Raw genomic sequence first — 27132 nt, 5'->3', positions numbered from 1 at the left:
TCATTGGAAGGACTGATGCTAAAGCTGAAACTCCAATACTTTGGCCACCTGATGCAAAGAGCCAGTTCATTGGAGAATACCATGATGCTAGGAAAGATTGAAGACTGGAGGAGAATAGGACAACAGAGGATGAGATGGTTGGATAGCATCACCGACTCAATGGACATGAGTTTGAGCACACTTCGGGAGTTGGTGATGAACAGGGAGGCCTGGTGTACTGCAGTTCAAGGGGTTGCAAAGTGTCGGACACGACTGAGTGACTGAACTGAACTGATTGTGCAGCTTCATTAAAGACGTTCTTCCCTGAACCCAGCTTTCCACACTCAGTGGCAGCAAGGGTTTGGGCTAAGGCACAGCATTCTTGCCCGCATCTCTTCTGCACACTCAGCACACATGCCAGGCCATGACAAAGGCAGGTAACATCTGGGTATTACTGTGAGGATAGTCTTGACCTCATGGATGCCCTGAGGGGCTCTCAGGGGTCTTCCTGTACTGTTAGAACGGCTGCCATCCTTGTTAGAAACAGCTCTTCATTTGGTGCCTTCATGGGGGACTGGCTTTGTGCCTAGTATTGTTCTGGGGGCTGAAGATGCCCTGTGTGAATGGCCCGTCCCTGTCTTCAAGAAGCTCGCGGTCTAGTGGAGAAGGGGGTCAGGCGAACAGATGGCTTCAAAACATCCTCGCAATTGCGGTGGTAATGGTCAGGCGAGCAGATGCTAGGGAAATATGTGGGAGGGTCACCCAGCCCAGCTTGCTCTCCTGGCGGTGCTGGTGAGAGGTATGTCTTGGAGAAAATAGCCCTAAGCTGATGAGCTTCGAGAGGAGAAGCAGAAGTGAGCCAGGTGAAGACAAGGGGGAGAGCCCCATGAAGCCTGAGTGGCCTGGGAAAAGGTGTGGAGGGAGAGGAGAGCTTGAAATATTTTGAGACGCTCCAAGGAGCCCAGCTGAGTTTCCCCAGTTGGCTCAGTGGGAAAGAATCTGCCTGCCAGTGCAGGAGACGTGGGTTCCCTGGGTTGGGAAGATCCCCTGGAGAAGGAAATGGCAACCCACTCCAGTGTTCTTACCTGGGAAATCCCATGGACAAGGGAGCCTGGCGGGCTACAGTCCACGGGGTCGCAGAGAATCAGACACGACTTGGTGAGTAAACAACAACAATAGTCCAGCTCAAGCTGGGGCACGGGAGTTGGGGCATCACGTGGGCTGAAGATGTTACAGAGGGCAGATCCCAGGTGCTGAGTGCTTTGTCCTGAAGACAGCGGATTTAAGCAGAGGTGTGGCCCAGTTTGTATTTTAGAAAGATCATTCTGCCGTATTAAGGAGAGTGGGAAGGGAGCGGATGAGACGGTTGACATGTTGAGCCTGTGGCGGCTGGCTGGAGTCCAGAGAGCACGTGACCAGGGCCAGACCAGGGCGTGATAGACAATTTGCTTATGGCCAGACTACCTATGAAAGGGACACCCCCATCACTTAGGATCCAGGAAGGGTTATGATGGAAGGACTGGGCGTACACAGGGAGGATGGTACCTTCACACCTCGGAGACAAGATCTGTAGACAGTGAGACTAGTACCTTCACACCTTGGAGACAAGATCTGTAGACAGTGAGACTATCTAATATTCTGAATATGTGGGTACTTTAGAGTCAGCAGAGTTTGAGGACTGATTTGATGTTGAGGGTAAGAAATACGGATGCAGCCAAGGAAACCCCGAGATTTGTCGATCAACAAGAGGCTGCATGACGCTGCATCCGTGGAGGTGAGGGAGCAGGGGAGGTGTTCCAGGCCAGACGGCCAGTCTAACTTCGTGTGTCACGTTCCTGCGCACGCACCTGTGTGTTTACACGTCTACACATGCCCGTGTCTTCAGGTGAGGATGTTGGCGGGCAGATGGAGTTAGATCGGGAGCTCAAGACGGCTCTGGTCAGAGATGTTGGTTGAGGGGCTGACGTGGAGGTCAGGGCTGCGGCTGGGAGAGCTGGTGGGGTCACCCAGGAGGAGCAGGGCCTGAGTCGGGAGAGAAGTCGCAGCAGGTCAGCAGGTTTGACGCCCGGAGCCGGGTCTTCCTGGTCCCCGCCACGTGCAGAGGAAGTAAAGATGTGGAGTCATAACTCTTCAGTTAGTTTAGTTACGATCTGAGCATGCTTTTGAATGTTTCACACTGAACACGAATGCTTTATGAGCAGTACGGCCCCTGCAACACATATTTTGGTTCCTGAACTTAACCAGACTGGAAATCTGTAAAGAAGGGTGAAAATACCAATTGTGGCTTGTATTCGTTATCAAAAATTGTTTTTTTTTTTTTAAATAGTGTGACTTTAAGCACTGCAGCTAGAGACTAGCCCCTGCCTACTACAATTGAAGAAAGCCCATGAGCAGCACTGAAGACCTAGCCCAGCCATAAATAAGTAAATATAAATTAAAACGAAAAATAAAAAAGAGTGCCTTTTCCTCCCATCCATGGTTTTTACAGTTTGCAGAAATTTTACTCTTCTTCCTTTACGGCTAATAAGGTATATGGTGATTTTAGAAGTACGATTTCCAGACTGTCGGATGGCCAGAGACGGGAACAGTAACACCGGAAGTGCCATGTGGCACGTGAGGTTTGGACACACTGCGGACTTCGGCGCTGTGGTGGCAGGAAGAGGGAATCAAGGGATTTCATTCTCATCTCAGAACGGAGTAGCATTAGGCGCTTTTCCTCGTGGTTTCCGCCGTGGAGCAGGTGTGAAGCAGACGTGGGTGGGGAGATGGGAAAGTCTGGACCGACAGCTCAGGCTTCCCCTCCGTCAGCATCCCTGGTAGCACCCAGGTGGGTTCCAAACCCTGGCTTGGACCAGGGTGATCGACCTCCCTTGGGATGTAAGGTGCTGATGATTTCTCTCTCTTTACATTTTAAAATCTTATCTAATATGTTTCTGCACTTTAAAAATCAAGATCAAATAAAGAATAACCAGTGAAAATGTCTTCTAATTCTAAACTTGGGACACGCAGACAGTTTGCTTATGCCCTAGACTATCTGTGAAGGGATCTCCCGCATCACTCGAGATCCAGGAGAGGTTAGGGTGGAAGGACTGGGCGTCCACGTGGAGGATGGTACCACCTCATGAGCAGGCAGCTTGCCAGAAAGGGTTTTAGAGTTTTATCAACCGGCTAGGTGATCATGAAAGTTGATCTATCTTTAAATGTTTGTATTTAAAGTTTTTTAGCCCTACTATATATATATATTCACCAGGGGGCTTCCCAGGTTTCTCAGTGGTGAAGAATCCACCTGCAAATGTAGGAGATGCGGGTTCAGTCCCTGGGTTGGGAGGATCCCCTGGAGGAGGATATGGCAACCCACTCCAGTATTCTCGTCTGGAGAATCCCATGGACAGAGGAGCCTGGTGGACTATAGTCCATGGGGTTGCAGAAGAGTCAGACACGACTTAGCGACTAAATAACAACCATCTATGAAGTGTGCTTTTTTTGGCTGAGGGGTGGTATTTTTTTTCAGTATATTCTTAGTTTTGTGTTTACTGAAAATGAATCATATGATGTGTGGCTCTTGCTGGTAATGAGTATTGATGGATCCTAAGAAACCCAGGCTCAACCACACGGCCTGGCATGGAGGAGACCTTCAAAGGGGAACTTCCCACCTCGGTTCTCGCTGTCAGCTGTCTGCGGCCCAGCACGTGGCAGCTCGTAGGGAGAGGCTTATCGAAGATGAAGAGGGAGAATCCTGACATCCCAGCAGCTTCCCTGTCTGCTTTCTGCATCAGAGTTTTGGTGTGAAGCCGCCTGCCACATGTGTGTGCTCCGTTGTGTCTGACTCTTTGTGACCTTGTGGGCTGTAGCCCACCAGGCTCTTCTGTTCATGGAATTTTCCAGGCAAGAATACTGGAGTGGCCATTTCCTACTCCAGGGAGATCATCTTGGCCCAGGAATTTAACCCGAGTCTCCTGCATTGGTAGGTGGATTCTTTACCACTGAGCCACCTGGGAAGCCCTTGGTATGAAGCAAGTTCTTGGAAAAGTCCTGTGTCTAATTCAGACAATAGAGAAAACATCAGACCAAGGACACAGAGGCATTATTTTCCCCTTAACCCACTGCATTTCCTGTGAGCAAGCCAGTTCCTACCATGTCCTGACCTCAGGTAAGGATCCAGGAGCAGGTTCAGAACCAAAGCTGCGTTTACTTTAGTTCAGCTCCGTTAAACAGTTGTGTTCAAGTGTAACACCTAAGTCGTTGCTCTAAAGTGAGCTGGACGGAGTGCAGTGATGGCAAGGAAATGAGGAAAAGCCTGGGGGAGGCAGCCTCGTGGGGGGAAGGCCCGCAGAGGCCCAGCTGCAGAATTTGGCTGAGATGTTTAAAAAGCCTCTGTACTTCCTGACCTAGGGTTCCCCTGGCCTCCTCTGGGACTTCCCTGGTGGTCCAGTGGTTAAGGCTCCGGGCTTCCACTGCAGGGAGTGCAGGTTCCATCCTTGATTAGGGAAGATCCCGCTTGTTGGGTGGCCAAGAAAAAAAAAAAGCCATCTCCTCTGACTTCATTTGCAGGTGAAAGCAGAGGCCGGTAATTTAAATGGTTATTGTAAAAGAGATTCCTAGGCTCAGTCCTGTGTGACTCTTTGTGACCCCATGGACTACAGTCCATCAAGCTTCTCTGTGGGATTTTCCAGGCAAGAATACTGGAGTGGGTTGCCATTTCCTACTCTAAGAACAGAGCCTTGCACTAACTTTAAAATTTTTCCTGCTCTTATATAGATCTCTTTAAATCCAAGCCTCTCAGCTTGGTGACCTTGTGAAATCAGATCTTGACCCTTATGGTACAGATGAGGGAAGTGAAGGGAGAGTTAAAGGGCTTATTTAATGTAACACAAACCTGTCCCGACTCTTTAAAGGGCTCTGTTTCTTACCCTGGGTGCCCTCTGCCCCCAGGAAGGGGGCACTCATCTCTTTCAATTCTAGGGGTTCTGCACCACGTGACAGCAAGTGATGCCACGGAATGGCAGCAGATCTAACAAGCATTTAGATTAGGATCTAGAGTTGCGTTTGTCTGCTCACGTGTCGGCTCTATAAAGTATCTCTGTGGCTAACCACAGACCATTAACAGCAAGTGTATCTGTGGTTAGGAAACTAGGATGTGCGCTGCCGGTTAGGAGGGCAGTAAATCAGGACGGCAGGTGGGAGCACAGCTTCAGCGATGGCCCGTCGCTGTGGAACACTGGGTAATAGGAGCAGACAGACAGCCTGGTGTGCAGAAACGAGAGATGGGGTTGCTCTTTTCTGAACAAAGGCATTTTGCAGCCTGTGAGGTGGTTGCAAATGATTGCAAATACAAGCTCCGGCATCTAACCGGAGGGCAGATGATGTCTATTTCCAATATGGTTAGGACTACTTGTCATTCTAAGGACCTTTTGGGAAAAAAAAAAATTCTACCTTTATAGACCATGGCACTGTCATGAATGGTGTTTTTGAATAGCAAATACAGGAGCTATTTGAATATCAAATGCAGGAGCTATATATATGAGAATATATGTGAGTGAGTGAGTGAGTGAGTGTGTGTGTGTGTGTGTGTGTGTGTGTGTGTGTGTAGGGAACCATGGTGGCCGATGAATAATCATTTAGCAACAATTCAATTGTTTGAATAACACTAATGATAATCCCTTATATTTATAAGGTACATTAACATTTCCACAGCGCTTGCCCAGATATCATTGGAATGATAATTCACTCAGGGTTACAGATCATTACTGTTCCCACCCGTGCTCTGAGGGGATGGACCCCCCAGTAAGGGGTGAGGGAAGCAGAGACCCGCCTCCCATCCCTTCCCTCTCTCCCTTCACTTTCCTTTATTCACACTGATACCATTTTTCCACCCCATCCCCCACCCCAGGTCCTTTCTCAGCCTCTTGGACTGTGTCTCCCAGACCCAGGTGATTATGGCGAACATCTTTGTTTTAAGATGCCATTAATTTTTCTTCTGTTGTCACGTGTCCCACGTGAAACGCCCTTGCACTTGAATTTGCCCACATGGGTCGGTGGTCGAGGACGCCCCTTCGGAGTGGACCTGCTGGTCATACCTCGCCCATCTCCTCTCTGCAATTGTGTCTTTATCTCCTCTCCTTCGGTCCCCATTTCAGGCTGCTGGAACCTCTCTCTTGAGCCTTTTCATATTTTAGCACTCCCTCTTTTTGGCCTGCTGTGCCCCACCAGACATGCTGGCTGTCACCAGTCCAACCCATCTGTGTTTTCTGGATTCATACTAGTGCTGGGGCCTCGACAAGCTGGGTCCCCGCACGCCGACGACCGGCCCTCCAGCAGCCGTCTCCTCCGGGAAGAGGACCAAGCCCCCCCACCACACACACACACCCCACCCCCGAGACTCACCGTCCTGCCATGCCCGTCGGCTCCAGGGGCTGGTGGGGAGGCTGCCTTAGGATGTGTAGCCAGCATCTTTTTACACTGACTGCATTTCTTTGTATAAAATTGCCACTTCAGAGACCCCACTGCCGGCAGAATAGCTTCTTCTCTTAGGCTGGTGCTGGCTCCCAGCTCCAGCAGCATTGCCCCACACGTGGGCCTTGTCAGCTGCCCTGGGCGATGCTCTGGCCCCCAGTCAGAGCCGGGGCCCCTTCTGGTAGAGTTGGCGTGGCAGAGGGTGCCAGGGCCTGGCTCCATGAGAGCCGCAGGAGACCTTGGGCCCACAGGTGGTCCATCCTCGCTGAGGCTGAATATCTGTCATCTGTAAAACTGGATTAGAGGCGTCTCTGGTAGTCAGTGGTTAAGAATCCACCTTGAAATGCAAGGGACACCGGTTTGCTTCCGGGTCCAGGAAGATCCCACTTGGCACAGGGCATCTGAGTCTGCACCACATGAGTGAGTCTGTTGAGCTCATCATCTAGAGCCTGAGGGCCACAGCTGCTGAAGCCCAGGTGCCTGGAGCTCGTTCTCCACGAGAGAAGCCCCCACAACAAGGAGCCCTCTCACCACACCTGGAGAGGGGCCCCCAGCTCATCGCAACCAGAGAAAGCCCATGTGCAGCAACAAAGACCCAGTACAGCCCAAAAATAACAAAAATAAACCTTTTTTAAAAATTGGGCTAAGTGACCATAATATCAATCCCAATGGCCTGTTCATTGTGGAGACAGATGAAACAACCTATATGGAAAGGCCGTGGACATAATCACTGGAGGAGGGTTGGTTTACTTAATCTTCCGGCGTGTTTTTATTGCCTGCCTCCAGCTTGCCAAGCCCACTTCTAGGCTCTGGGAAAAGAGCAGTGAAGAAAGCAAACCCCAGGAGGCCCTTCCATCCTAGTGGGAGAGGGACAGTGAGCAAGCAAGCAGGCAAGAGTGAACAGGGTCATTTCCTAGAGTGTTGAAGTCCTCTGGTGTATGATGTGGAATGAGTTTTCCAGGGATCGCTTGGTATCACTTCTGATCTAGTACCATTTCCTCCAGGAAGTTCTCCCTGGTTGCTCAGCTGAAACAGCATAGCTGAGTAACGTGGTTAGGAGCCAAGGACTTCCCTGTGTCTTATTTCCAATTTCAGTCTCCTGTCTTAACACTTAGAGTATGTATAATACTTTATAATAAGGAGACGCAGGCTCAGAGAGATAGATCAACAGTTGCTCAGTATCTCAGAGCTGAAAAGAGACAGAACTGAATGTCTGACTGCAGTCTCTACCCTTCCTACCACACCTCCCGTCCTCCCTGTTCTCTCAGGACCACATGGTCATAGCTGATCCAACACTCACTGTAGCCTGTGGACTCTGATGTTTTCCTGTGTTTTTCTGTCTGAGCCTCCATGCTCCCAAGGGATAGGACTGTTGCTTGAACACCGGAGCAGTGCCTGGAGCATCCCAGGAGCTTTTCCCAAGTTCACTGAATCCATCACCAGCTTCAGCCGTGACAGCCCCTGGCCATATATGTGGATACCATGGATTTCCACTTACCAGTTCCCAGAATTCTACTCTATAGACTAAGTGAACAGTCAAGCTGGATATGTGTGGAGAGAACATGGGGGAAAGGAAGGTTCTTTCATGTTTTAAAAAAAAAAGAAAAGTTGTTTTAGATGTTAGCCATCTTGATTCACAGACACAAAGACTTGAATCTTACATCTCAACTTTGGGTTTCCTTGGTGGCTCAGACGATAAAGACTCTGCCTGCAATGCAGGAGATCTGGGTTTGATCCCTGGATCAGGAAGATCCCCCGGAGGAGGAAATGGCAACCCACTCCAGTATTCTTGCCTGGAAAATCCCATGGACAGAGGAGCCTGGCAGGCTACAGCCCATGGGGTCACAAAGAATCAGACATGACTGAGCGACTTCACTTTCACTTCTCAGGTTTGATGTAAGCAAGTGTAGATCCCTACCTACAGCAGCAGAAAAGCCTTAGTGGACAAATGCACATAATAGCAATTGGCTTATCCTGAGTGTTCCTTCTTGTGAGGGGTGACCATTTGACATCTGGAAAGTTTGTAGCATTTTAAATATGTTTCCATGCACTGATTTTGAGCAGGAAAGGGATACAGTTAAATTCTGTGGGTTGAGACTTCCCTGGTGGTCCAGTGGTTGGGAATCCATCTTGCGGTGCAGGGAACGTGGGTTCCGTCCCTGGTTGGGGAACTAAGATCCCACATGCCACAGAGCACCTAAGCCCACACCCCACAACTACTGAGCCAGCGTGCTCCAGAGCCTGTATGCCGCAACTAGAGGGTCCATGCTCCACAACAACAGCAAAAGCAACAAAAAGGATCCAGCGTCATGCAAAGAAGACCCACGTGCCGTGGCTAAGAGCCCGCACAGCCTAATAAATAAATACATTAATAAACAAATACTAAAAAAAAAGTTCTGTGGATGAGCTGAGCACCTGTCAAGGGGGGGCCTGCATTCCAGTCCCGACCACTCCCTCCACCAGGGGACTGCCACCCGACCATCCGGAGCATCGTTACAGTTCTCCGCGGCTTCCATCCGTCTTGTGAATAGGAACCCTGGTTCCCCTCCCACCATGAATGGCGCTCCGCTTTGCTCACTGACAGTGTCACTCTGTAAGACGGTGGTGGTGTCTGAGTTTAGTGTTACCCGGCTTCTTGGAAAACATCTTAGGGCAAAGCTCACATGATACTGCGAGCATTACAGGTGTGATTCCATTTTAGAGAAAGAAAGCTGAAGTCTTGTCAGAGCCAAATAGAGAAAATGGGTCAGGAACAGAGTGCATTTAGAACTTTGTTGTGACCAGGAATGTTCTACAAACAGACTTTTGTATTGATGGGGGACAGAACCCGATTGTGGGTCACAACAGCAGAGAAGACTATTCAAGGTGGTTCCAGATACGGATTTCAGCAAGCTAGAGTGTCAGTAAATCCATCCATTTATTTTCTCATTCGTTTAGAGCCAGGCATTGGCACACACTAGGTGCAGAATAAATACCACAGTGATGAAGGCAGTCACAGTCCCCCACAGAGAGCCGTTTAGCGGCCGGCAGATCGCTGGCAGAGCAGCCGTACCTGGTCGGTCCTAGCACTGTGTCTGTATCCTTGCAGCGCATGTGGACCTCGAGGGCATGGGTGCTGCAGACACTGTCACGGGCTGAGTTGTGTCTACTCCCAGACTCATATGTGGAAGCCCTTACCCCCTAGAACCTCGGAATGTGACCTTATTTGGAGAGAGGGTCTTGATAGAGGTAATGAGGTTAAAATGAGGTCGTGTGTGTGTGTGCACGCACACTTGCTCAATTGCATCTTTGCAGTCCCATGGACTGTAGCTCGCCAGGCTCCTCTGTCTGTGGGATCTCCCAGACAAGAATACTGGAGCAAGTTGCCATTTCCTTCTCCAGGGGATCTTCCCACCCAGGGATCAAACCCATGTCTCTTTCTCCTGCAGTGGCAGAAGGGTTTTTTACACTAGTGCCACTTGGGCACTAAAAGTCACTAGGGTGGACCCTGATGCAATCTGTCTGGTGTCCTTATAAGAGGGGATGAGGACACAGATGTACGTGGAGACACGCACATAAGACAGTCGTCTGCAAGCTGGAGAGTGAGGCCTCAGGAGAACCCGACCCTCCAACGCCTTCATCTTGGGCTTTCAGCCTCCAGAATTGTAAGGGAGTAGGTTTTGTTGTGTAAGTCCCCTCCACTTCTCCCCTCTCCCCACTGGTAACCACTGGTTTGTTCTCTGTGTCTTTGAGTCTCGTTCTTTTTTGTTTGATTCACTAGTTTGTTGTATTCTTTAAGATTCTGCAGATAAGTGATATCATACAGTATTTGTCTTTCTCTGTCTGACGTATTGCACTTAGCGTAACTTCCTCCAAATTCATCCATGGTGGCTGCAAGTGGCAAAATTTCGTTCTTTTTATGGCTAAGTGGTATTCCACTGTGTATGTATATTAACCACATCATCTTTACCCATCCATGTGCTGATGGACACGTAGGTCGCTTCCACGTCCTGGCAATGGTAAACAGTGCTGCTGTGAGACATATTGCACTTAGCGTAACGCCCTCCAAATTCATCCATGGTGGCTGCAAGTGGCAAAATTTCGTTCTTTTTATGGCTAAGTGGTATTCCACTGTGTATGTATATTAACCACATCATCTTTACCCATCCATGTGCTGATGGACACGTAGGTCGCTTCCACGTCCTGGCAATGGTAAACAGTGCCGCTGTGAACATGGGGGTGCGCGTATCTTTTAAATCAGTGTTCTGTGTTTCCCAGATGCGTTTGCAGGAATGGAATTGTGGGGTCACATGCTAGTTCCATTCTTCGTGTTTTGAGGTCCCTCCATTCTGTTTCCCACAGTAGCTGCACCAATTCACCTTCCCGCCAACTGTGTGCAAAGGTTCCTTTCTCTTCACGCCTGTGGTTTTCTTTATTTTCGAATACCAGGTGCGTGTTTGTTCGCCCTTGTTGGGAACACTCCCTTAGCTGCTCTTACACAGAGCGCTGCTCCCTGGGCTGCCCTTGTTTCTGTTTGGCTCCTTTACTCCTTAAACCCAGCCACCGCTCTCACCTCTGGGTGCTCTGAGGGCTCCTGTCTGTGCTTCTTCTCTCCCGCTGCACGTCACCTGGGCTCTTGCCCAGCCTGCAGCCTCCACTGCAGGGCGAGCAGGTGAGCAGAAGGGCGCATGGGTGACTGCCAGTCCTTGAAAATGGTTGAAGTTCAGGGGTACTTTTTTATTGTGGTAAAATACATATAATGGAATTTGAGATTTTAAGCATTTTCAAGTGTACAAATTCAGTGACATTAGAGTCACATCATTGTGCAACCGTCACCAGCATCTATATATATTTCCAAAATATTCCAGACAAAATGGTCCTCTTTAGCCAATAACTTCCTATTCTCCCCCACCCCCAACCCCATGTTCTGGTGACCTCTAATCTGCTTTCTGCCTCTGTGAACTGGCTTGTTCTAGACAGTCCATCCTCTTCTGTCCATGGGATTATTCAGGGAAGAATCCTGGAATGGGTTGCCATTTCCTCCTCCAGAGGATCTTCCCAACCCAAGGGTCAAACCCAAGTCTCCTGCATTGCAGGTGAATTCTTCACCATCTGAACCACCAGGGAAGCCCTTCATATAAGTGGTATCATACAATATTTGGCTTTTTATAACTGGCTAATTTTACTTGGCATAGAGTTTTCAAGTTCCATCCATGTTGTAGCATGTATCAAAACTTCATTTCTTTTTTACCTGAGTGGTATTCCATTTATGGGAAGACCGCATTTTGTTTCTTCATTCATCGTCTCTAACTTTTGGCTGTTGTGACTAAGGCTACTGTGACATGAGTGTACAGATACCCTTTAGACACCCCTTGTCTTCAGATATCTGTGGTGTATGCCCTGGAGATTGAGGAGAAGGGGGTGACAGAGGATGAGATGGTTGGGTGGCTTCACCGATCCAATGGACGTGAGTCAGAGCAAACCCTGGGAGGTGGTGAAGGACAGGAGAGCCTGGAGTGCTGCGGTCTGTGGGGTCACAAAGAGTCAGACATGACTGAGCGACTGAACGACAACCAGCTTAGGGGTGGAATGGTAATTGATCATCCTGTGTTCCCCTTTTTGAGGGCCCACCATGCTGTGTTCCACAGAGGCAGTACCGTTTGATTAATACTTTCCTACCCGCAGCGCCCAAGGTTCAGTTTCTGCACGTCCTCGCCAACACTTGTCGTTTTCAATGTTGTTGATTTAACCCCTCCTCGTGAGTGAGATGAAGGACTGGTTCATTGTGGTTTTGATTTACAGTTCCCTAATGACTGATGATGTCGAACATTTTTTCATGTGCTTAGTGGCCATCTGTGTGTTTTCTTTGGAGAAGTGTCTACTCAAGTCCTTTGACCACTTTTTATCTCTCTGCTATTGCACAAAATGGTTGAAACTTTTTAAAAAATGTGCCCCTTGAAAGGATGACCCCTCCTAATACTTTCTAGGAATGTTATTCTCCAGGGGTTCTAGACTGACAAGGTTATTTCAGTCATCTCCTCCCCCTCCCACTCTCTTGGCTCACTGCCCCCTCATTTTTTCTAGAGTTCATCTTTCAGATTAAACGTCACACGGTACTTGAATAAAGAATCAGGCTGCAGAATTTCACTTTGGGAAGCTGCCACAACTCAAATGCATCAATATCCTTTTCAAGTACATTAAAAAGATTAGAGAACTAGATTGTCCATTTGTATTATTCGAATGCCCTTTGACACTGACAATGTTATAGATATGTACTGCAGGCAGTATTTGCCAGTGTGTTTTGGTGGGGGCTGGAAGCAGGGTTTTGAATGTGGAGAGGCGAAATGTCTTTGTGGATAGATCTGAATGTCTCGCCGAATGGTTCTGTTGGCTGTTTGATCTCAGTCTCACTCTGAACTCTCAGTGGAAGGAGAACCAACTGCGGGGGAGAACTGCAGCCCTCGGGGACAGGTGCCATGGAAGCGCGTCTTCAGGGCCTTGGACCTGAGCCCTGCGCTCAGCACCGCTCCCTTCGGGCCATCAGCAGCTGTGAGCCAGGGAATTTGTCTCTTTTATGGAATTTGGAATGAGGAACTTCAGGAGAACTTTAAAAGCTCTTCTGAGTTAAATTGGGGGGTGGGAGATGGGGGAAATGTTGTTTTGCTGTGACTGCTGAATATATAGCGTTGACCTTGATCAAACCTATTTTCCTTTTTTTTTTTAAGTCCATTAAGAAAAAGTCTGTTATAAGCTTTAGGTCCAGAAACAGTTCAGTTTATCCTTTTCGTTTCTTTATCCAAGCCAAATATTTTCTAATCTTTTGTATTTTGCCTCATTCCACAAAGGATTTTTGGTACCTTGTAACACTGGATTTTCTGGAATCATTAAAATGTGCATACTTTTTTTTTCCTTTCTTGTTTTTCCTTCCACTGCTTTTTTCCCCTTAAGAAAAAAAAAAAAGCTTTCTGGAAGTATCATTGACATACAATAATCTGAACATACTTAAATGAGCAATTTGATAAGTTTTGACATATGCGTGTATCCATGAAACCTTAACCACAATCAAGATAATGAAGATAATCACCAAGCCCTGAAGTGTCTTTGTGGCCCTCCGTCATTGCTCTGCCTCGCCCACCTCTTCAACCACTGATATTCCGTCATTATAGATTGGTTTGCATCTTGTGTGATTTTGTATAAATGGACTCATATAGCATGTACTCTATTTTCTGGCTTCTTTTACTCAGCAAAATTGTTTTGACATTCCTCCGCATTGTTGCTTGTTCATTGTTAGTATACTTTTATTCCCAACTCGTATATCCGTGGTCTGGACATACCACAGTTTGTTTGCGTATTCATTTGTTGGTGGACGTTTGGGCTGTTTCCAGTCTTTGTATGCGCCTATGTTTTCATTTCTCTTGGGTGAACACCTAAGAGTGGAATGGTTGGATCAAGCAGCAGAAGTGAGTTTTGCCTTCAGTCTTTCCCATCTTCAGGGTCTTTCCCAGTGAGTCAACTCTTTGCATCAGGTGGCCAGAGTATTGGAGCTTCAGCCACAGTCCTTCCAGTGAGTGTTTAGGGTTGTTTTCCTTTAGGATGGACTGGTTTGATCTCCTTAGGGACTGGAGCTTCGTAGATATTATGACACTTGAAGTTGTCCCACAACCCTTCTGATGCTTCATTCTCATTCATCTTTTCTCTGTCTCTTCCTCCCTCTTTTGAGTCTTTTTTTCCTCTAAATTTCATTTTGGGAAGTTTCTACTGCTGTTTCTTCCTGCTCACTCATCTTTTCAGTTACTCTCATCTAGTGTGTTATAGTTTTCATCTCTAGAAATTTTCCTTATTCTATATCTTAATATATATCTTCCATGCATCTTCCTAACGCATTCATTTCTTTCTTTTAGTTTCTGGAACATAGGCAGTACAGTTATGATAGCTTTAATTTCCTTGCCTCGTAATTCTATCATTTCTGGGCTAGTTTTGTCAGTTGGTTCTTTTCCTGCTTATGGGTCATATTTTCCTGCTTCTTTGAATGCCTGGTGGTTTTTTATTTGATGCCAGACATGAATTTTACCTTATTGAGAGATGGATATTTTATATTCCCATAAATTTTTTGAGCTTTGTTCTGGGATGTGGTTAGGTTACTTGGAAACAGTTTGATTCTTTCAAGTCTTGCTCTTAAGCTTCATTAGGGGGAAGCAGAGTAGCATTTAGTCTAGGGTCAAATCCTCTGTGTTCTCTACCCAGTACCCTGTGGATTCTGTGGTTTTCCACCCTAGCTCAGCCTGACAGGAACTACTACCAGCCCTGTGTGAGCTCTGGAATGGATGTCTTTACTCTTATTGGGCGGCTCCTGCCCGAGACCGGGTAATCTCCTCACACATTAGTGCTGACGGCTTCTCAGCCGAAGAGCTGCAGGCACTCTCTGCACATTCCTGCAGTTTCCTCTCTTTGCGGGTCTCTCCACTTTGGTATTCTGCCCTCTGAATTCTCATCATCTCGGCTTTTCTGGACTTCCAGCACTGTCTTCCCCCACCGAAAGAGACCCCCCCAGGCTCCACCCGGGTCCCCCCTGGCATGGCTTCCTGGAAACTCTCCAGGCTGTGCCCTGGGGCAGTCACAGGGCTCACCTCTTTGCTCGTCCTCTGAGCAGTCACAGCTCTCGCTGTCTGATGTCCAGTGTCTTGGCAAGCCACCATGCAGTAGATCTCGTCTGTCTTTTTAGCTGTTTTAGGCGGGATGGCAAATCCAGTCCCTGTTGCTCCATCCTGGCTCGAAGCAGAAGTTGATGACACCTTGGGAAAAAAAAAAGTAGTTACACAATGTCAATAAGAAAGGGCAAGGAGAAAATTTTGCAGTAATGATAATCACAGAAAAGAATGTGGGTGGGAGAGGTTAGAGTTCAAACGTCCTTTTAGATTCTAACCTTAGAGTGTTGCAGCTCCACTTTTTTGATAAGAACCTAAAAGATAATCTGCACAGTGAGAACCTAGGTATTTTCCGTTGTAATATCATCCATGAACCAGTCATGTCTGCCGTATTATCCTGAAGATAGAGCACTGGTTTTCAGTATGTTTTAGAAAGTTGTATCTTGAAGAACTAGTGGTCTAGCTTTAGCCCCAGTAGTGTATTTCAGACCATTTAAATTGTGCTTTTCTGACCTTCATCTCAACTATTAAAAGCACAGGCTTTCGTGCAGGGGAATATTGTCTAAAACTAATCAAAACAGTTCACTGTAGAAGACAGTCAATGTTATGGGTAATGGAACTGTAGAGAACTTCAAATCAAAACACTTTTATACTAATGGAAATTAATAGAAAAATAATGAGAGTAGCTTTCATTTTATTTCTTTTACTGAAAGGTTTTAAATCCATTGTATCAAATAAAGACTTGTTAAAGCTACCTCTTTGGATATTTTTTGTTAAGTCAGTTTATGAAGCGAGGACCTCTTATGGTGCGGTGTACAACAAACTCAATTAGTGCATGTTGCAGTAGTCTCCACGTGAAATAAAAATGTAGGCTCCGGTTTTAGCTCTGTATCAAGTCCCACCCTTGTGCTTGTTATTCTGTCTGCTCTCCCCTTCCCCACCTCCAAAATTTTAATCTTGCCTTTTATGGTAAGGATTCAGGGATCCTGCATGCCTTGCTAGGAGCTTTGTTACAAAGCTTTAGTCTTTTCTTCTCCCTCCTCTCGGCTTGGCTCTCCTCCCCTCCTCTCCTCTGCCTCCTCCCACCCCTCCTCCCCTCTCTTCGCCCTCCTCCCCTTCCTCCACTCCCTCATCCCAGCTGTCCCAGAGACTGGACATGCTACTCCTGCCTTAGTGTGGTGCTTCTGAACTTCAGAGCAAAGCTCGAGTTTTAGGGCCGATCACGCCACACATTGTTGGGAGCATCTCTTGTTCACTTTGAAACTGTACAGTGGGGATGCCTCTCACCGGAAACCTCACTTTTCCCCATGTGACCCTTTCCTCTTTATGACCACACTGGATGTCAGAGGTCTTAGAATTACTGTATTAATTTCTTGATTTTAATGGCATTGCTTGCTTATGCTCTTGGGGGACACTGAGGTTTAGTAATCCTGGTCCGTAGCCCTGGGAGACTTCACAATGTTTGCTCAAAGGATGTCTTGTAAATACTTCCCTCCCTTGCAGAATTCACCCCCTGCAGGTTTGTGTTGCTTTTACATGAACTGTGCTCATTAAAGTCATGTTCTCCGAAGTGAAAAATCAGGCTTGATGTATACTTGATATGTACTAGGCTGTCAAAGATATTTATTAAATAAATCTGGGAAATTCAGGGTTAAAAAAAAACTGTAAAATGGACAGAAAAGGTATTAACCATTTTACAGTTTCTAGGTCTTTAAATTTCAAACAGAAACAAGACTTAGAATTACTTCTGCAGAGTTAAGGGTGTGTGTGCATGAAGGTGTGTGTCTACGTGTGTGTGTGTGTGTGTGTGTGTGTAAGTGTGTATAGTATTAGAAATGAATATTAAAGTGTTAAGTGTTAAATAAGCATTCTGAGGATTTCAAGAAATCTCAGGGCTCTATGGGAAGTCTTTGCTAGCTTGGTAACCATCGTTAGGCAAAATGAAATTAGAGCATATTTCAAGATAAAGTAATCAACACATTTCCTAAATACATAACCAGGGAATTTCAAGGCTGGTCTTTCCATAAGCGATTGTTCTTCTTTCTCTTTTGTTTCACCCGTTAAGCATTAATTGAAACCCAGCAGCTCCCCTGGAACCCTGCTCTTTGCGCTCCACCTGTGTTTCGTTCTAGGTTTGTCTGGTTCTTGTGTTACATCTCCAGCTGGCTTTTTGCCCAGTTCTTGATGGAGGTGGGGTGGGGACAATTTAATTGCTCTCTGATCTGTGTCCCTGTTTTTCTGGGATAGTTATTTGTTGACCAGTCTCTGTTCTGCTAGGTAGAGAGCCCTGAGGTTAGGAAGGTCACAGTGTCTGGCCCAGAAGATGCTTTAGTAACATCTTATTGAATTGAATGGAAGGTTTGTTAGCTTTAAACTCTGTGTCATCTAAATTCAAATGAGTCACATATTGCTTCTTAGGGTGATCTTATGTGTTTTATCTGGTGTCCAGCACCACTGTTTTACAACCCAAGACTCATAAAAGATCTTGATACAGTTTCCTTCCAGATTCAAGAGACTCTGCTGAAGCTCCTTAATCAGTCCCAATGGCAGCGGCTGATTTATATATATATATATATTTATATTTTACATTTTATATCAGTCAGGGGCTTTAGAATTCTGTTACAGTCAAGTATACAAACATTAGCTCAACGTCATTTGAAACAGCTTTACTAATGGGTAAGGTCAGCTCTTGTAATTTTCTGTGAAGTGATGAATTTCAGAGCCAGAGCTCAAGTGGCAGGTCCAGCCCTGGGATGACCAAGGCTCAGAGTTCCTGACCAACCCAGGTGATCAGAGGAGAAGCCTGAGTCTTAGAAGTGAAATAAAGCTGGAACCCTGCGGCCAGGGGTGGTGTGCAGGGCCACAAATCTGACAGTAGGGCTGAAATTCAGACCCCAAAATGACAGAACATATGTTGCTTGTCCATGCTGCCTATTTCCACATTTCTTTTGCTAGTGAATACTGTAGTGATATAACATAACTTTTCTGCAAACAGTGCATGGTACAGAAAGCCAGCTTTTACGTGAGGTGTCTGCCTACAGATTACTGAGATGTCGTTAATCCTTATTGCTTTTATGATTGGTCCCTAAAATACTAGAACCCTATAATAAGACTTTTTCTAAATAGCATTTGTCTAATATTTTGGAAAAGGTAAAATGATGCAAAAATTATCCACTTATTTTATGCTTAGTACCATACACATCCTACTGGAATGAATACTTGTCATTTGGAGAGACTCCAGGATCCCATGTAGAGACTCGCCTTTGGCTTGCTGTGTTCACTGCATGACTTAGATGAGGTGGGTGAGACGCCTAACTTCTTCAGTCTCATCCCTGAAACGGGCATGACACCCAGATGGAGCCAGTTGAATGAGGACTTCCCTGGTGGTCCAGTGGTTAAGACTCCAGGCTCCTAATGCAGGGCACATGGGTTCATTCCCTGGTTTGGGAACTAAGATCCTGCATGCAGCAGGCCCTGGCCAAAAAAAAGGAAAATAAGAAGTCATGTGGATTGGACATAATGCACCGTGAGACCCAGGGTTTGACACATAGTGGATGGGAAATGAAGGTAGCTATTACTGTTTGGTGCTATCCTTAATGTTTTAAATCATTAAGGAAAAGAGAGGCCACCTCAAATAAAGGGGACAGATTCTCAGTTAAGCTTTTAAATTGAATAGCCCTACTTTGGCCTCCTGGAACATCATTCAGATAATAGCAGCACCTTCATATCACCGGGAGATTTAGAGTCAAGAGTCTGTTTTTATCTCTAGGTAATGAGATAATCATATGAATGAAGAAAAAAGTGTACTTTCCTTGCCTTTTTAATAGAATAAAGCAGATATGTTACCTGAAGATCTTTTTGTGCCACTTTTTTGCTGTAAAACAGTAATTAAGCTTGAAAGTCATAGCCACAAATAGCAGCATGAAGCCCAGGTAAAGGGCACAGCTCAAGTGCCCTGTTTACCTATGGAACCAGGCGTGCTATAGGACCTACCAGGCCTGTTGATATCATTTGAAACTCAGAAAGAAGCTGGTGTTTGGCTAGGTTCTCACAAGAAGCAAGTCAAGATGGAGCCTTGGATGGAATGCTTGGTACATGTTTTGGCCACCAGTCAGGTGCTGTCAAGGCTTCCCTGCTGGCTTAAATGGTAAAGAACCTGCCTGCCAATGCAGGCGACATGAGAGACGCAGGTTTGATCCTTGGGTTGGGAAGATCCCATGGAGTAAGGCATGGCAACCCACTCCAGTATCCTTGCCTGGAGAGTGCCATGGACAGAGGAGCCTGGTGGGCTACAGTCCATGGTGTGGCAAAGAGTCGGACACCACTGAGTGACTAACACTTTCGCGTGACAGCATGCGTGCTCAGTCACTTCAGTCCTGTCCGACTCTTTGCCACCCCGTGGGCTGTAGCCCGCCAGGCTCCTCTGTCCATGGCACTCTCCAGGCAAGGATACTGGAGTGGGTTGCCATGCCCTTCTCCAGGGTTTGTTCCCGACCCAGGGGATCCAAACTGGGTCTCCCGCACTGCAGGCAGATTCTTTACCGTCTGACCCACCAGGGAAGCCCTACTATCATGGCCGAGAACTTTGATGAAACTTCATCTTCAGCTTATGTCACATTTCCTCAACTTGATCAAGGTACTGCAGAGCCAGAAATGGTACTTTTTACTTTAGCCTCCGCCTATCTCACAGGGCAAGCCCTGCACATACTTGCAGCGTGTGTTCAATAGCTGTTCCTGAAGTTGATTTCTCTGTTTTCAGTGTTTGCTCTTTGCTATGATAATATTAACAGCAGTAAACTATAGAAATACTAAACTACCTAGGGAATTTGGGATGGACGTGCACACACTGCTGTATTTAAAATGGATAGCCGTCAAGGACCTACTGTGTAGTGCAGGGAACTCTGCTTCATGTTCTATGGCAGCCTGGGTGGGCGGGGAGTTTGGGGGAGAAAGGACACATGAATATGTATGGCTGAGTTCCTTCGCTGTTCATCTGAAACTATCACAACATTGTTGATCGGCTATGCCCCAATACAAAATAAAACATAAAGCAATATGAACAAGTGAAAAAATACTAAACTACCATTTGTGTTGAGCACCCATTTGCCATCATCCTATTTGATGTTTCGTATACATTAACCTCTGACCTCACAAGAACTTCAGAAGACAGGTTATGGTGTTATTCCTGGAGGGGTCAAGTCGTTGGCTAAGGTCACGCAGTTCATAAGTGCCAGACCCAGGAGCTGAGCCCTGCTGAGTTTGAATCCCAGGTCAGTGTCCTCTCAGAAGCCCCAGGACCCAGACAGTCCAGTGCAGGTAACCCTGATCATTATCTTTTCCAAGAACCAGTCTTCTGAACTGTGTTCAGACCTTGACAGAATGCCAGGAGGCTGGACTTGTAGCCCCAGGAAGGTCTGTGGCTGGCAGAGGACACAGTGTCTTCTAAAGCAGCTGGCCAGCTGAGACATCTGCCCTGAGGTCCTCGCACCACTGTGGGGCTGGTCCTGCCTCACGTTAAATCCTGCCCACCTGCTCACACACAGCATCATCACCATCTGAGGGATCGTTACCAATACTGAGATAAAGGGACATCCTGCCCGCCCTGTGTAAATAGACCCCCAGGTCTTCCTGAGGAAATGAGCAGTGCCACAGCCAGTAGTTCTAGTTAAAAACTCAAGAGGTAATAATACAGAGAATATCATCTTTTTCCAAGCTTCCCTTAACACACCCCAAAGTGCAGTGGTGCTTGAAAGAATGCGAAAACTTTGAAAACTGATCAAGCTGCCCTCTTGTTAACACCATTTTAATGACCTCTGTAGACGAACTTTAGAGGCCTTGGAATGAAAATTACTTAAGTAAATAACCTGTGAAGGTTTCATGTGGACCGGATTCCCAATCTCATGAGGTTTTCTTTGATGGAATTCAGACGTGCTCGCCCATCCTGTGCCATGCACAGAGGTTGGGAATGGTTTGTGTTGGTTAAACTGGGCTTGGGGTTTTGTTTCTCATTATGCTAATCAGCTTGGCCCCAGCTGAATTGGCATGGTAAGTCGTTTGAACAACACTGGCCTTTTCTGTGCTCAAGGTTAAGAACTTCAGGCAGCTGCCACTGCTGCCAAGAAGCCCGAGTCTGATCTCGAGGGTCATTGCTCGCAGGAGCAGAAGACATTCCACAGCAGGTGAAAGTGGTGGTGCTGGCAGGATCTGATAAGCTCCGGGATTGTATGGCCTGGGGAGAACTTCAGCCAGTCTCACAAATGGAGGTCCTCTTAAGCAGATCAGACATTTAAGTTTTTAATCGCTTGTATTTGAAGGCGGATATGGAGGTTCTTGGGCTTTCCTGCTGGCTCGGATGGTAAAGAATCCACCAGTAGTGCGGGAGACCTGAGTTCCATCCCCGGGATGGGAAGATCCCCTGGAGAAGGGAGCATCTACCCACTCCAGTATTTTGGCCTGGAGAATTCCATGGACAGAGGAGCCTGGCAGGCTGAAGTCCATAGGGTCACACAGAGTTGGACACAACTAAAGCCACTTAGCACGCATGCGTGCACATAGCACAGACAGGCCACCGGAATGCTGTTTTGCATCATAAATGTTGATAATATAGAGCAGCAGCTATATAATCTTATAGCTGCCTGTCTTACACGCTGGATTATATGATATTGATTATAAGACACAAGGTTGAACGATAGAGCCTGACTTATTCCTGTCCAGGACTGTGCCGGCCAGCACATTCTGTGTGTTCAGGTCCCACTGATGGATGTGTCATCCTCCTCAAAGCTGCCATCCACTCAGACAACCCCCAAAATATGATTCTATAAGCAGATTGGGGGCTTCCCTGATAGCTCAGTTGGTAAAGAATCTACCTGCAATGTGGGAGACCTGGGTTCGATCCCTGGGTTGGGAAGATCCCCTGGAGAAGGGAAAGGCTACCCACTCCAGTATTGTGGCCTGAAGATTTCTATGGACTGTATAGTCCATGAGGTCGCAAAGAATCAGACAGGACTGAGCGACTTTCACTTTTCATAAGCAGATTTTTTTATGACTTAGGAAACACGTTATTAATCAAACCCTAATGTCTAATGAATTTTTCAGTGCTGTTTTGTATCATGATATTCAATCAGAAATGAAGAGACAGAGTTTGAGGATCCCCCCCACCTCTAGCTTTTTTCATTTGGGGATTTCCCTGCTCTCTCCAGTGTTCACAGTTCTCAGACTTCATTTTTTTATTTTTTAAGGACAAAAAGACTGCAGGTTTTTCCACATATGTCCTCACCCACCTGTGTGTTTACTGCTTAGCCTGGGGCTAAAGATCACAGAAAAGGGAGTTTGGGGTTTTTTTATAGTTCCCCATCTGCCCTCCACCAAGCGAGTGCAAACTCCCACTGGAATCTGTATGCTTGTGTCCACGCTCCAGTACTTCTTCTGTTATTTGTATGATTTGTAGGCTTAATGGTGCCTTTCTGCAGGGAGTGCTGTCCAAGAGAAGTCATACCCAGAAGCAGAAGAGATTCATGATGCTTACATGTTAGTTAGGAGACATAAACAGTAAGCAAACAAGCAAGGTGATTATAGTTCTTGATGATGCTATGAAAGAAAGAAATAAGATAGATGTGACTTCCTCGGCGGTCCAATGATAAAAAATTGCATGCTTCCGCTGCAAGTTTGATCCCTGATCGGGGAACTACCATCTGCAAACTGCGTGCAAGTGTGCTAAGTCATTTCATTCGTATCCCATTCTTTGTGACCCTGTGGACTGAAGCTTACCAGGCTCCTCTGTACATAAAGTGAAAGTCAATCAGTTGTGTCCAACTCTTTGCAACCCCCATGGACTATACCATCCATGAAATTCTCTAGGCCAGAATACTGGAGTGGGTAGCCTTTCCATTCTCCAGGGGATCTTCCCAACCCAGGGATCAAACCCGGGTCTTGGATTCTTTACCAGCTGAGTCAGCAGGGCATGGCATGTCCAGAAAAAAAAGAAAAGAAACAAGGTGAATGTGGCTGAAAAGAACAACTTTAGGGAAGGTTATTAGCCAGATTCTCTGAAAAACTCCCATTTGAATTGAGACTGAAAGAACAGAACTTGGTCATGAAAAAACCTGATTGAGAAATGTTTCAGGCAAAGGCAACAGCAAATACAAATCCTTAAAGTAAGAGAGAAAGGATAGTTTGACTGGAACTCAGAAACAGAAGGGAAGAAGGGTGCAGGATGAGTTGGAGAGGCCAAGTGGACCGTGGAGGGCCCTGGTGGACCTTGCTAAGGAATTAAGAGTTACGATTCTAGACAGAACTGTGGTGACTCTAGCTGTAAGCGTATGTTTGCGAACAGATTTGGGCACTCCTGTCGTCAAGGCTGTATATTGTCACCCTGCTTATTTAACTTACATGCAGAGTACGTCATGCAAAATGCTGGGCTGAATGAAGCACAAGCTGGAATCAAGATTGCCGGGAGAAATATCAATAACCTCAGATATGCAGATGATACCACCCTTATGGCAGAAAGCAAGGAGGAACTGAAGAGCCTCTTGATGAAAATGAAAGAGGAGAGTGAAAAAGCTGGCTTAAAACTCAACGATCAAAAAATTAAGATCATGGCATCCAGTCCCATCACTTCATGGCAAATAGATGGGAAACAATGGAAACACTGACAGACTTTGTTTTCTTGGGCTCCAAAATCACTGCAGATGGTGACTGCAGCCATGAAATTAAAAGTTGCATGCTCCTTGGAAAAAAAGCTGTGACCAACCTTGACAGCATGTTAGAAAGCAGAGACGTTACTTTGCCGACAAAGGTCCATATAGTCAAAGCTATGGTTTTTCCAGTAGTTATGTATGGATGTGAGAGTTGGACCATAAAGAAAGCTGAGCACTGAAGAATTGATGCTTTTGAACTGTGGTGTTGGAGAAGATTCTTGAGAGTCCCTTGGACTGCAAGGAGATTCAGCCAGTCCATCGTGAAGGAAATCAGTCCTGAATATTCATTGGGAGAACTGATGCTGAAGCTGAAGCTCCAATACTTTGAGCACCTGATGCAAAGAGCTGACTCATTGGAAAAGACCCTGATGCTGGGAAAGATTGAAGGCAGGAGGAGAAGTGGGTGACAGAGGATGAGGTGGTTGGATGGCATCACCGACTCAATGGACATGAGTTTGAGCAAGCACCAGAAGTTGGTGATGGACAGGCAAGCCTGGCGTGTTGCAGTCCATGGGGTCACAAAGAGTCAGACATGACTGAACGACTGAACTGAACTGATTGCTTTGTCAGGTTTGTTGTTGTTTATGCTAAGTTGTGTTATCTGACTCTTTGTGACCGCATGGACTGCAGCCCGCCAGGCTCCTCTGTCCATGGGATTTCCCAGGCAAGAATATTGGAGTGAGTTTTCATTTCCATCTAAGGGGATCTTCCCAACCCAGTGATCAAACCTGCATCTCCTAGCAGGCAGATTCTTTACCACTGAGCCACCTGGGAAGCCTCTTTGTCAGATTAGCCGATCCTTTAGTCTTGACTGGTGGGTACTGTGGCCCTGTGGTCATCGCATGGACCTGTCAGTAGCATCATTGGAACAAAAGCCAGAGGCTGGGCAGCAGATTTCCGCCACGTGTGGGAAGTTGTACTAAACGTGTGCTAATATCCACTCTACTTTTAGGGTTCTCTAATACCATGCAAAGAAAATGGCCCGGCTCTAGAAAAATATCATGGCAATTAAAACCACAGTTTTAAAAAAATGAAAAGCACAAACCTAGAGAATGAAAAGACAGTAGCAGAATGAAGCACTGTAGTCCCTTGTAATAAAAGATTTCACACAAGTCTGCCGTGGTCTCTGCTGGTGGTGGTTTAGTTGCTCAGTTGTGTCTGATTCTTCATGACACCGTGGACTGTAGCCCACCAGGCTCCTCTGTCCATGGGATTTTCCAGGCAAGAATATTGGAGTGGGTTGCCATTTCCTCCTCCAGGGGATCTTCCTGACCCAAGGATTGAAGCCAGGTCTCCTGCACTGCAGGCAGATTCTTCACCGACTGAGCCACCAGGGAAGCCATGGTCTCTAGTTTTTAAATGTTTTGGTGTGATGGCAGCGTGCCGGTGTGTGTCTGTTGGTCTGATTTCTCTGGGCAGCAGTTGAGACTAATTTGTTACTTTTTTCCTTGGTCTAGATGACAGCGCTTCTGCTGCCAGCAGCATGGAGGTGACAGACCGCATCGCCTCCCTGGAGCAGCGAGTCCAGATGCAGGAGGACGACATCCAGCTGCTCAAGTCGGCTCTCGCCGATGTGGTTCGGAGGCTGAACATCACCGAGGAGCAGCAGGCCGTGCTCAACAGGAAAGGACCTACCAAAGGTGCGCGTTGCAGATGCACGGGAGCGACAGCGGGCTCGGCAGTGGTGCATTTTGCTTTTTTCTCATTTTAAATATTCTTTTCTAAAATGCCGAAGTTCAGTTGATTTACAAGGTTGTGGTAGTCCCAGGTGTACAGCAAAGTGCTTCAGTTACTCATATACATGCGTGCGCGCTAAGTTGCTTCAGTTGTGTCCGTCTCTTTGTGACCCATGGACTGTAGCCTGCCAGGCTCCTCTGTCTGTGGGATTCTCCAGGGAAGAATACTGGAGTGGGTTGTCATTTCCTTCTACAGTAATCTTCCCGACCCAGGGATCAAATCCCTGTCTGCTGCATTGGCAGGCGGGCTCTTTGCCACTAGCGCCACCTGGGAAGAATACATGTATACATGTATCTATTCTTTTTACATACACATGTAAATATACATGTATCAGATTCTTTTCCCTTTATGTGTGTATGTGCCCAGTCGCAAAGTTGTGTCAGACTCTTTGCGATCCCATGAACTATAGCCAGCCAGGCTCCTCTGTCCTGGAATTTTCCAGGCACAGATAGTGGAGCAGGTTGCTATTTCCTTCTCCAGGTGATCTTCCCAACCCAGGGATAGAACCTGGGTCTCCTGCCTTGGCAAGCAGATGCTTTACTGGTACATCACCTGGGAAGCCCTTATGGGTTGTCACAAAATATTGAGTATAGTTCTCTGACTGTATGTACAGTAGGTCCTTGTCAGTTTTCTATTTTATATACAGATGAGATGGTTAGATAGCATCACCAACTCAACGGAAATGAATTTGAGCAAACTCCAGGAGATAGTGGAGGACAGAGGAGCCTGGTGTGCTGCAGTCCATGGGGTCACAAAGAGTTGGACACCACTTAGCAACTGAACAACAACAAGTTGTATATGTTAATCCCAACCGCCTGATGTGTCCCTCTCCCTCCTTTCTGCTTTAGTAATCACAAGTTTGTTTTCTGTGTCTATGTGTCTATTTCTGTTTTGTGAATAAGTTCATTTGTGGTGTTTTTGGATTCCACATATAAGTGATAGCCTGTGTTGTTTGTCTTTCTCTGACTTAACTTCACTTCATATGATCATCTCTAGGTTCATCCATGGTGCTGCGAGTGGCATTATTTCATCCTTTTTTATGGCTGGGTAATACTCCATTGTATGTGATGTGCCACATCTTCTTTATCCACTCCTCTGTTGATGAACATTTAGGTTGCTTCACTGTCTTGGCTATTGTACATAGTGCTGCTCCTGACACTGGGGTGCATGTATCTTTTTGAATTATCATTTTCTCTGGACATGTGCCCAGGAGTGGGACTGTAGGATCCCGTGGTGGCTCATGGCAGATTCTTGCTCCAGGAGATATGTTGCCCTCTTAATATTGACAGAGAACCCAAGCTTAGAACAATAGTGAAGCAATCGTAGGATAGTTGAAATCATCCCACGAAGTGTGACGGTTTCTTTTGGCTGGACATTGGTGACTGGTAGCCGACATTGCTGAGTTATAGCCGACATTGGTGAATTGTAGTTGACATTGGTGAATTGTAGCTGATATTGGTGAGTTGTAGCCGACATTGGTGAGTTGTAGCCGACATTGGTGAATTGTAGTTGACACTGGTGAGTTGTAGCCAACGTTGGTGAATTGTAGCCAACATTGGTGAGTTGTAGACGACACTGGTGAGTTGTAGCTGACATTGGTGAGTTGTAGCCAACATTGGTGAATTGCAGTAGACATTGGTGAC

General features: G+C 46.6%; 1 protein-coding gene across 5 annotated transcripts in view; it reads left to right on the top strand.

The window, feature by feature from the left end:
* Positions 1-27132, top strand: part of EML1 (EMAP like 1) — a 196282-nt gene that overhangs the window by 86565 nt on the left and 82585 nt on the right. For all 5 annotated transcript variants that reach the window (XM_070477850.1, XM_070477847.1, XM_070477849.1 and 2 more), the window contains exon 2: positions 25210-25392. In XM_070477850.1, the coding sequence (XP_070333951.1) occupies positions 25236-25392 (157 nt within the window). In that variant the 5' untranslated portion in view covers positions 25210-25235. The remainder of the gene's footprint in view (positions 1-25209; positions 25393-27132) is intronic.

Source organism: Odocoileus virginianus, chromosome 16 (assembly GCF_023699985.2).
Source record: "Odocoileus virginianus isolate 20LAN1187 ecotype Illinois chromosome 16, Ovbor_1.2, whole genome shotgun sequence".
Lineage (NCBI taxonomy): Eukaryota > Metazoa > Chordata > Mammalia > Artiodactyla > Cervidae > Odocoileus > Odocoileus virginianus.
Note: the sequence above shows the minus strand (reverse complement) of the source record. Positions and strands in the feature narration are given on the sequence as shown.